The sequence below is a fragment of the Anticarsia gemmatalis genome, chromosome 10, assembly GCF_050436995.1.
Source record: "Anticarsia gemmatalis isolate Benzon Research Colony breed Stoneville strain chromosome 10, ilAntGemm2 primary, whole genome shotgun sequence".
In the NCBI taxonomy this organism is placed as follows: Eukaryota; Metazoa; Arthropoda; class Insecta; order Lepidoptera; family Erebidae; genus Anticarsia; species Anticarsia gemmatalis.
This window is the reverse complement of record NC_134754.1, coordinates 10,560,630-10,572,089: the sequence shown is the minus strand read 5'-3', so window position 1 is coordinate 10,572,089 and position 11,460 is coordinate 10,560,630. Positions and strand designations below refer to the sequence as shown.

General features: G+C 32.2%; 2 protein-coding genes across 2 annotated transcripts in view; one reads left to right on the top strand and one right to left on the bottom strand.

Annotated features, from left to right (window-relative positions):
• Window positions 1-604: 604 nt before the first annotated feature.
• On the bottom strand, window positions 605-7,162 carry vilya. Its single transcript, XM_076119513.1, has 7 exons — window positions 6,943-7,162; window positions 6,753-6,817; window positions 6,365-6,484; window positions 5,840-5,969; window positions 2,666-2,775; window positions 1,255-1,335; window positions 605-835 (listed from the first exon to the last, which is right to left on the bottom strand). Exons 1-7 carry the CDS (start codon window positions 7,046-7,048, stop codon window positions 743-745), a joined length of 705 nt encoding a protein of 234 aa, XP_075975628.1. The 5' UTR covers window positions 7,049-7,162; the 3' UTR covers window positions 605-742.
• A 1,432-nt stretch (window positions 7,163-8,594) lies between these two features.
• Tsf1 (Transferrin 1) overlaps window positions 8,595-11,460 on the top strand; it is a 29,511-nt gene continuing 26,645 nt past the window's right edge. Inside the window, exons 1-2 of the mRNA XM_076119081.1 lie at window positions 8,595-8,743; window positions 10,599-10,701. Coding sequence (XP_075975196.1) covers window positions 8,680-8,743; window positions 10,599-10,701 — 167 coding nt within the window. The 5' untranslated portion in view covers window positions 8,595-8,679. The remainder of the gene's footprint in view (window positions 8,744-10,598; window positions 10,702-11,460) is intronic.

Sequence of the window (11,460 nt, the reverse complement as noted above, 5' to 3'; positions counted from 1 at the left end):
AGGGCTGAGACACATTAAGGTTTTTATTATCGGTTATATATCAGAAAATAGTATTCCATAGCTCTATTTGATGAAAATACAAACGATAAATTATACGCTTCTGATTTGGATAGAATAGGATGTAAAGCTTTAATATTCATGCGTTTATTTGTCATATACGAGATTCATATCTCACAACCTCAACCCGTCATATAATTCCGGAAACAGTATATTGCATCACGAAAATACTGAATATATCATAAAACACATGTTATATCTCATACAATGTTTCTTCTACAGCCTTGACATAAATAAACCCGTTTCATAAATAAATATCACAGCGGGGAATATTGTATCGCTGCCCTAAAGAATACAGGCCGAATCAGTTTTCGAAGCTGCGGCGACAGAATAAAAAGTATAAAAATATGCTTTTGCTTTTTTTATATTTTATAGCTTTTTTCTGTTATGGTAGGTTTTAATCGACACCGTAATACTTGTCTTTCATTTGAATTTAATTAGTCCATTATTGCCGTCTAGAATAATTGAACCCCATTTGAACCAACAATTTTGATATCAGATTATCGATACAAAAAAATATTGAGAAAATCTAGATAAAACTGCTTAAGCCGAGATTCAAACCCTCTTACCTACTTATAACCAACAGCCGATCATGAATATTTATTTACTTCATAGATATGTTTCTATCTTATTTTATTGTAAATTCGCATAGGCACACGCCAGCGAGTCTTTGTGTTGGATACCATTAGAGATTCTTTAAAAAGTTGGAGTACCCGGCGGAGTCAGGCGTGGGCGGCGTGAATACTGTTGACGAAATCTTGTTCGATGTGCTTGAACGCTGAAAATAATGAGCGAAATTCGAATTGACGAATTTGAAATAGGTATTTTTTTGTCGTTGGTACAATATACCAAAGTGTAATGAGTGTAAAACTAAGTATGTAAACATGTCGCTCTAATTCTACACTAAAAGCGACGCTACACTACTTAATCACGAATAGTACATTACATAGATCCGTAGATTGTGAATTTTGCAACTTTAAGTTGTTATCGCAAATTAGGACAGTTTTATAATAGTTATTCGACAAACTAGAATAGGAATATTGATAGCCATCTTTTCAGTAGCTGGTTACACGAAAAAAGAATCTTAAAAATTACTCCTCAAATAAACTTATTTCAGGTTGTAAAACGCGTCCTTTAAAACGGATCAACGAGATTTAAATAACATAACGATAGATATAATCTAGATAAATTACTAACCTGGCTATGAGCACTAAAATTCGAAGACCTCTGCTTGCTAATCCTCGCCGGTGTCACCAAGTTTGACTGATACTGCTGCACCTTAAGTCAAAGGTTATCAAAAAAACATTAATTCATGTTCAGTCAAACGTTATCATAGACACTGATACATGTTTTGTACCTATAATCTATGGTCTTCATGGGAATAGGGACTTCCTTTTTATCAGTATAAATATTGTTATAATAACAGTTTTTGCGGTGTATCTATGAGGGAATAGGGGCTTCCTTAGTATCATCTGTGGTATTGTTTATAAATATAAAATAACTAACTATTATTATTATTTGCTTCGTTAAAAACCTATCTACAACAACAACAAGCTATTGAAAAGATAAGCATTGAATACCAAATGTTGTAGAAAAATACCAATAATACTTGCAAAAAAACAAAATGGTTTGCTCTAATGTTTAGTAACGTACAGTTATGTGTTAATATTGTTATCTAATACAATGTTGTATCATTATACATGTAATTAAAATATTTTTATAAGGTTTTTATTATCATAAAACGATGAAATTTAAATCAAATACACCCCAAGACTCGAATTCAAGTGTCACTCAAGCCGCAGGGACACTCAACATGCAAAATTAACCATAAAATTCAGTATTAGACGGCGACAGATTTATTATTCATGCTGAATATAATTTTCACAACAATTTATGTATGTATATTAATGTAAAACATCGAATCAGTCAAGTGCAAGACACAAATTAATTCCATAAATATTTAAACAGCAACCCACTTAGTAAAGCGGAAATAATAATATGTCATTTCAATAAAATGGACCAAAGAACGCCACTTGGTAAACGAACCATCATCAAGTAAATTCGTCTTAAACACTTTTTGAAAATATCATTATTTTTTATAATATTAAATATTTATAAAACATATAAGTACCTAAGTATAGTATACATAATTATACAAAATTGACTTACTCCGTCATTTGACCAATAGCTCGATTCTCTACTACTATCGACTACCGACCAACTTGTCTTCGAGAAATTTTGTATGAGATTATGATCAGCGCCTCTGACGGGCGTCGTGGGAACTATTTTAGCAATACATTCTAAATGTCAAACTTCCGATACTTGACAGTTCCGACCCTACAGAATCGCGCTACCGTAGTCTAGGCAACTACTAAATAGGAAATCTCGGATCCGATTTACGGTTCGCTGTATGGTATCTTTCTACTAGAATATGCTTTTAAGTAAACCGTATCTATAAACATTTTGTAATAAGCCTAGTTTTATTTAAATGTATCCCACAAGTCGTGAATAAAAAGACGATTTAATTTCACTACACAACAGAAGGAAACCCCATTTTCCTTAATAAACAATAAGCGATAAAAAAACACATAACATTTAAAGGACTTACCGAGAACGGTGTGCTTTTAGCATTACGCTTATAAGCGGGTGTGGTTTGTACGAAACTCGGCGATATGTTGCTGCCAGGAGATATTGGGATGTTGAACGGCGATACTTGTTCTGAAAAAGAACCTTTTTTAATTATATCTTCTCATTATCGTATAGTTAGTGATCAAGCTAGTGTTAGATATGCTCAAGCTGCCTGACGGTCTTTGACGTGGCTGAACGACGGCCCTCCGAAGCCCGAAAGCGCCTATGCGGTCACCAATCCATGGAGTGACTGCGCCAAAGCTTGCTGAACCCACAGATCTTTTACTGATAAGTGTGTCTATGGGCACCTCACGCCTGTTCCCCACCGGGGCAATAAGAGGAGAATGAATTTGCTACACCTTTAGCTTCATTCAAATCAATATATTATGTCATACAGGACCGCCGGTTATGCGTACTACGCGCCCCATACTTTTTAGAGGACACTTTCTGTCTCTTTGATTAGTGAGAGATGTGTGTAAAAAGAATGATAAAACTAATGTATAGTCCATTGAAATGTTACAATTTGAGGGCCGAATATTGCATTTCTTAGAGGACGCAATTTTATTTTTGGAACATGTAGGGGGGGTCAATAGAAGCTTAACTTGAAGTTTGTGGGGTCGCCATTCTTGTCCCCCGGCCGCCATCTTGGAAAAGGGGGTGGAAACACTTTTTTCGCTATATCTTGGAAACTATGCGTCTTACAATAAAATTGTAAAAGCATAATTTGTAGTAAATTATTTTGCCGACAAATATGTTTACAACTTTTTGCCGTAAATTGACAATTAAAGAAGTTATAAGCAAAAAAGTGAAAAAATTTTTACAATCATTTTCTTCTTCGCTCTATAACTTTTTTTGACGACAGCCGCGCGGATCGATCTCTGAGGTTAAGCCACGCTTGCCGAGGTGGTTCTGTAGATGGGTGACCAATGTACTCATACCGAGTTGCTCCGTGTTTTGGAAAGCACGTTAAATTGTGGGTCCCGGCTGTCATTTTCGAAGATCTTTGACAGTTGTTAACAGTAGTCAGAAGCTTGAAAGTCTGACAACCAGTCTTACCGAACGAAGGGTATCGTGTTATATACCAGGTAACTGGGTTGTGGAGGTCAGATAGGCAGTCGCTCCATGTAAAACACTGGTATTCAGCTGCATCTGGTTAGACTGGAAGCCGACTCCAACATAGTTTGGAAAAAAGACTAAGTTGATTTATTTATATACAAAAAATTACCAAAGACCAATCTTGTAGAGTATTTTTGAAGGATTTTTTTCCCTTTAGCTTTTTTAAATTTCATTTATTAGAAATTCAGTTACAGCGGTTCGAAGTAGACCGGGTTCGGAAAGAAAAATTTTATAAAAAAATAATCACTTTTTTGCTTATAACTTCTTTAATTGTTAATTCAGGGCAAAAAGTTAATAAACATATGTATATGTAGGTAAAATAATTTGCTTCAAATTATGCTTTCACAATTTTATTGTAAGTCGCATAGTTTCCGAGATATAGAGAAAAAAGTGTTTTCACCCCCTTTTCCAAGATGGCGGCCGGGGGACAAGAGTGGCGACCCCACAAACTTCAAGTTAAGCTTCTATTGACCCCACCTACATGTTCCAAAAATAAAATTGCGTCCTCTAACAAATGTAAAACTCATGTAACATTTCAATGGACTATCAAAATAGATTCTGATCAATGCAAAATGTGCTGCCATATTGAAATTTGAATTTAGAACGCGTACGTGCAAATAGAATGATAAAATATTTATGTTTTTTTTTTGCTGTTGCTTTGTTTTCGGGTGTGAATAGATAGGCACTGGAATTTAGTGTTGTGCCTTTTGTTTTTTTAATCGATTTGGTCACTGAATGGAATAGGTTTTTATTTTCATTCAATTTTTGATTCAGTTAAAAGTTTTGTACATGGGTAGTTCGTCATAAATAATTTATAAAACATTTATTTACAGTGATATAAAGATTTATCAACAGCATATACCTAAGTAAATCTACTAATTTTGAGCTTGGAAGAAAAGCTATAACTCTTCCGTGGTCTTAGACAATGATAAACCTAATGAGGTTTAATATACTGTAAAACTTAAGGAAAATATTGTAAATTCGTTTAGCATTAAATTACTTATTTGACAAAACGCCAACATCCGATACTCAAGAAAGCAAGAGGTCTCATTCGTCAATTGTATAATGCACGTACTCAAAACAAACTACAAGCAATTGTTCACTTAAATATGATTTAGGTCTTTCTCGAATGCAAATTCTAATGAGTCTTCTAAGGAAAAAGTCATATGTATTGAATATTAAGCCATTTCTTTTTAGCAAAACTGTTGAAGTTTTCTTAAGCGTTTAATCGCCTTTTTTTCAAACCATGGTGCATTGGAAAAGATCACGCCTTATTCCCACAAGGGTAGACAGAAACTAAAGAACGCCACATGGTACACTCCTTATAAACCTCCAAAGTATCACAGTACCTTTTAGAATTTTTTTAATTCGCTGCTAAATATTGTTATTCGAAAACACCCAACATTAATTTACCCACAGGCTGCTCAGTATCTTTGAAAACTTACAAAAAACGAAAAAAAAATTATAGGTACAGTATGTTTGCCAAAAAAAAGTCTAATAAATACAGTCGTATAAGGGTGTTCTTATAAAAATAAACGAATGTTTGACCACCCGATGTTTTGAAAGGTCACCTCAAAGGTTTGCGTAACGCCCTCGGGAACAGATGGGAGATATTACACAATGTCAAAAGGATACAAAGGAAATGTATATGTAATGTATGTTAAAACGAAATTGATTGAACGGCTCTTTATGAAGCTTTTTATTTTGTATGGAAGTTTAATGAAAATTTCATGGCATATCTTATGTGAGCTACAGAGAGAATATAACATGTTAGGTATTATGATTATATAATACAGGTGGAGTCGTCTATTGAAATATTGCAAAAAACTTGTAATGGCGTCGCATAATGTGTGCTGTAATAATTTTTGGTCAAACAATTCTGTATATAGACTACTAAATAAATAGAACCTGGGTAATTGCTAACCGTTCGTGTTCAAATAGTAAAGACGAGACACAATACTGACTTAAAGATTTTTAAGTAATAATAAGTGGTTTCTAACGTTTTTCTTGAGTTTTTTAATTACAAAAACATACTCACTTGACTGTCCCCCTAATTGAGCTTCCAAGTTCCTGATGATTTTCTGATACTCCTTCAGTTGGCTATGTTGCTTCTGGCAAAGTTCTGTCATACGTTTTAATTCACTTCTCGCAGTATAGAATTTCTTTGTCTAAGGGAGTAAAGAGGATTAATACATCATTTTTCATGAGTGACTATGGAACCCGGAGTTTTCCTTCCACGAGCAAACATAATATAACATTTTGAAAAGAATTGAGAAACTTCCTCCTTTTTTGAAGTTGGTTAAATAGTAGATAACGTTTTATCAACTTCCAAATTATTACTAAATTACAAATTATAATAAACTAGTAAATTAAACCACTTATAATCAAAATTAAAAGACTAGCGCCTGAATAAATTCTTATTTAACATCAAAAGTTTCGTTCAGCAAAATTAACTTTAAAATACGACGCTTAAGTTCATTTGCGAAAACAATAACTTAGTTCTTAATAGAAATACAAAAGCCACAAATTTCATCAACGTAGAGAAAATGAGAAAATTACGAACCGATTGTAATAAATAAGATAGCAAACGGCGCCTGTGTTGCCTCTGAAACTGTAACACCTCACAGGACTTCTTAATTAATTCCTCCGGATCGGTGAAGTAATCTTGAATCTCTTGTTTCATCTTTAAATTAACATTCCAACAAGAAAATATTAAAGCCGTTTTCATGTAAGAGACATTTGCCAAAAATATTTATTTATTTCCACCTTACACTAAAAGTATCTACCTACTACACGTTTACGTTATAAGTACATAATTATGTATTACTACAAATTACTAAATGTCAGATTGAACAAACTGGAATATTATGTAAAATATTATAAGTAGATCGAGATAGATACTTCGTTACAATTAAAAACATTAGTAAGATAATTGATTTAAAATTACATACGTCTGGAACAAGTTTCATGACGGAACACGGCACTCGACATATTAAACAAGTGCTTTCTTTACCACCTACAATCATAATATTATTAATTAATACAATATATTACAATTATGAAAATATTACATGGTGTCTATTAAGTATTTTCATAATACTAATTATAAATGAAATAAGATTTCCTGTTATCTAAACGTACCTTTAGCTAAGCAACCATCACAAAACATGTGACCACATGATGTTAAATGTAACGTAGTTCCAGGTTCTAATTGAGTAAAACAATTATTGCAATGAATCCAATCCATATTCTAATTGATAATTTAATTTAAACAAAAGTGTTGATCTTTCATGATAATAACATGACATTTACTTTTTTTTCAAAAAGTATTTTTTGAAGCAAAAGAAACTAAGCTAATGATAAAAAAGTGAAAAGTTTTAATATCATTTTATTCTTAAATTTATTTTCTTGGTATTTTCATGGTAACAAAAATAGATAAAAATAATATTGATATCGATATTTAACTATTTATTGCCTAATTTTATATTCATATTAAAAAAAAGAATTAACAATTTTTTATAGTAATTTTAAGTGGACAGGCCGAGAGATGGCCATTTTGTAAATAAGTTTCTCAGTTCTGAATTTGAATTAAGAACAAAAGAATGTCTCGCGGAATACGTGGTCTCATTTAAAAAAAAAACAAAAAGAATAATGACTGTTTGCGGAAAATTTGCGGAATTTAATTTTAAATATTCAACGTTTGCAGTTCTTAAATCGCATAGAAATTAATTTTAGCAAAGCGAGGTTCGGCGTCGTGTTGTATTATTTAATCAAGCCAGGGTCCCGAGCGAGCGATGACTCTTGTTAGTTGACATAGTAATAATACCAAACTGAAAACGTCTGAAGATCGATAAAAATACTAGAATGGCGCGCAAAAGGTACGTTCAGCTTTAATATGTATATTAAACCATTATAATTTTCAAAATCAAAACATATATCTATACTAATATTATAAAGCTGAAGAGTTTGTTTGTTTGTTTGATTGTTTGTTTGTTTGTTTGATTGTTTGTTTGTTTGTTTGTTTGTTTGAACGCGCTAATCTCAGGAACTACTGGTCAGATTTGAAAAATTCTTTCAGTGTTAGATAGAGCATTTATCGAGGAAGGCTATAGGCTTTTTTTATATCACGCTACGATCAATAGGAGCAGAGTAACAGTGAAAAATGTTACAAAAACGGGGAAAATTATGATTATCTTAAGTGACGCAAGCGAAGTTGCGCGGGTCAGCTATCTTATATAACTACTGAGAACCTAATAAAAATAATTAGTACATATAAATGGATGGACGAATGTATTATATTATTTTTGGTCTTATTGAGGTTGACTTTGAATTCGTAGAAGTTAAACCCGAAAATAGGTACTCGTTAATAATAATTACAGTGCTATCCCAAGATTGGACATTTCCAAAATTAGAGACAAGATGGCGCGTGACCTGTCATCATGATAAATGATTCGCATAGCCAGAAACCGAAATTGATTAAATTGTTGATTGGTTTATTTCCCATTGAAAGAGGCCAAAGCACTTAATTATATTAACTTTTTATTTTAAGTTAGTTCTTAAGATCATCTACAAACAAAATAAAATAATTTCGTAAACAATATCCATCTCGCAGACACTAAACATGCCATAGGCAATAAATCTGTTTGCATCAGTCTATAGTTTACCCGGTCTATGTGCAAATTCGTTTTCCTATTAGCAACACAGTGCACACTGTGTCGCGCGAAAGACACTAGCCAATCGCCAACAAATTGATTGTGTCCACTTCTGTGTCTCGTGTATTATGCAGATACAATCACAATGATAACGTGTGAATATAAAAGAAGTTTCTTATACGTCCAGCGGTAGTTTTGAGCGGATAGCCGCGTGGTCGCCTTGACCATGGCATTAAAATATGTGTGCCTATTAGCCCTGGCTTGTGTCTGTGTTTACGGAAAATCTTCATGTATGTTTATAGTGTTCATTTTTAAAAAAGTTTTATTCAAGAACTGCTATTTTTACGAATAATCTGTACCATATTTTTATTCAAGCAATGATTCGAGTATAGTTTGTAATCGATGTTCTTAATTTGAATTTGGCGCTCGAATGGCCAGAGTGATTTTAAACATGTTTTTTTAACTGCATTTTTTTATTTATGTGTTGTGATAAAGGTATCTGATGCAACTTAAATATTATTTTTCAACATTATCCGTTCACTTTCATGTTTTCGAATGCTATTTGCGAATTCTTTAATAGAAGACACATAACATACGATTATCGGTGTAGGTTAGTTGATTGTAGTTTGACATTTGACCTAAGCATTCGTATGTGCAAATATTACAGAGTTTCGTAACTTTGTTGAGAAACATCCGATTACTAGACTTATGTTGTAAATACAAAACAAACAGTATTTTCTTCAACTAGAAAATAGAGTAGGCCATAAATTGTTCTGAAAAGTATTCCCGGCGATATTTTTATTCGAATAGGATTCCGAATTTCGTGAATCGATTACCAAGCGATTTATGTTTGCAATCGTAATAAATTTTCTAAGACGGATGCTTAGGTATCGAGTAGAATCTAGTAAATAGAAAGTAAACACTACTGATGTATTATGTAAGAACATAATGATACCGGTTTGTTGGCCTGATAACATTCATGAATATTCATAGTACATATGTTATAATATTATTATATTTTATCTCATAACTTTAGGTAAAGTATATACTTTTAATAGTTGTTATTAAAAAAATACTCATAAAAGGCGAACGGCAGGTTTATATGAAGAATCCGTACAGCTTATAAAATGTCATGTTTAGGTTTACTTTTTGTTTTAATTGGTCGCTAATATGATAGACAAGCTTATTTTAAAATTCTTATATTTTTAAAAGTTGGGAGGTAAAAGTTATGTCCATTTTTAGAAGCCCCGATAGTTCGCTAAATTGCTCAGATGCTGTCAAAACACTCAAAACCACAATCCAAAACAACAACAAATTAGCGGATGCGTAGACGTCAGACAAAAAGTGACGTCTCATGAGATTTTCTTTTTCTTTAGCTGTCAACAAATATAAGCCATAAACCAAAAATTATTATTTAAATAAACAAATACTTTCTAATTAATCCGGACTTCTAAAAATAATACTCCCAAATAAAAATAAGTGACTTAGTCCCCTTAATAAGTGGTACAAATTCTGTTACGAAACAACACAAACTTTAAGCTGTACGAAATCTGCCGATGTCCTTTTGCAATTTTTTTTTTTTAGGCGCCAATTTTTAAACCTGTCATAAACATTCAAAATCTTTTTTTCATTAAGTTATTCATCGGAAAATCGGGTCTCAAAACATTGATATTTCTTACTCTGCGATAGCTTAACTATATTATTTTGAATGTCAATCACCAAACATTTTATGTATGTTATCTTTAGGGTCAAAAATAATCGATCATTATTCGGCGACTATTTTTATTACAGATAAATACTATTACAGGTTATAGGGTAATTTATGTAAATGCCGAAAATAAATTTCACTTATTATTAGCTCACATATTATAGGTACATTATTATGATACAAATTGATTTTAAAGTTGTACCATTTTTACCCCTAATCCTAACGCGCCTTTAAGTTTAGATAAATTTGTTAAAAGGATTGAAAGTATCTACTGTGTAATCTATTATATTACCTATACATCTATGAATATACTATTTTTCTTTATTTAGTTTAGCCTCGGTTTCGTTTTTATGTTTACTAATACTAATTGAAAGCCAGATACTAATTTTGTAACCTTGTAGCGTAAGCCTAGTCTAATTAGATCATGTTGTTTTTAGATAAAATATGTGTTCCATCGAAATACCTGAAAGCATGTCAGGAGATGCTTGATGTGCCTACAAAGTCCAAGACTCAACTGGAATGTATAGCAGCCAGAGATAGGTGAGTGTTATGTTGTGTTTCAAATTTCTTATCACTGTTTAATAACCCCATAGATTATTTTTAATTTAAATTTCTTGGATCTAACTGATATTACCGCGGCTTAATAATTTTGCACAATCCGGGTGAATAGTTTTTGAGAGCATGAAACGCAAAACTACCCATATGTTACTGACATAAAGCCTAACTAATTGATCTATGGAAACAGAATGAGATAAATAAAATAAGTCTGGCAAAAAAATTTGAAAACCCAATTAGTTTAACAATTTTTTTTACTAACTCTATCTACACGATGAGCCCAATTTATAAAAAGGGTAGTCAATACTCAGTAAAGTACTTGGCAGACCTAACCCAAAACCTAGATTGCCTCCCAAAAAAACTGTAGACGTGTTGCCAGCTTTTAATTACAAAAGAGGGTGCTTTTTTAATTTCCACGTTTTTGGCAGATACTGTCTCTAGGGATGTTCGCATTAATGTTTTGTTTCTTTATTGTCTTTTGTCGGCGTATTGTTTGAGATTAGAATGTTTTATAAAGCTTATAATTATTATAATTAGCGATATTTATTTATGTGGCTAAAATTTGCCGTAAGATCTTGTTGTCACTATTTGCCACTAAGCAATGAATGCTTGCTTTTGTTAAAAAAAATACACAATTATGTCATCATATATCACATTTTTAAGCCTATAATATTATTTCATTAATAAAAAACTCGATAGTCCAATAATTGCTCTATTAATTTCAAATAGAACTGCGTCTGGCAT

What these genes read in the sequence shown, in the direction of transcription:
- vilya (XM_076119513.1), bottom strand. Translation starts at nt 7,048, where the DNA reads ATGGATTGGATTCATTGCAATAATTGTTTTACTCAATTAGAACCTGGA. An exon ending in CTAAAAGCACACCGTTCTCG is followed by an intron (nt 1,336 to 2,665) that starts GTAAGTCCTTTA and finishes CTTTGACTTAAG; the next exon opens with GTGCAGCAGTATCAGTCAAA. An exon ending in ATTTTAGTGCTCATAGCCAG is followed by an intron (nt 836 to 1,254) that starts GTTAGTAATTTA and finishes CATTATTTTCAG; the next exon opens with CGTTCAAGCACATCGAACAA.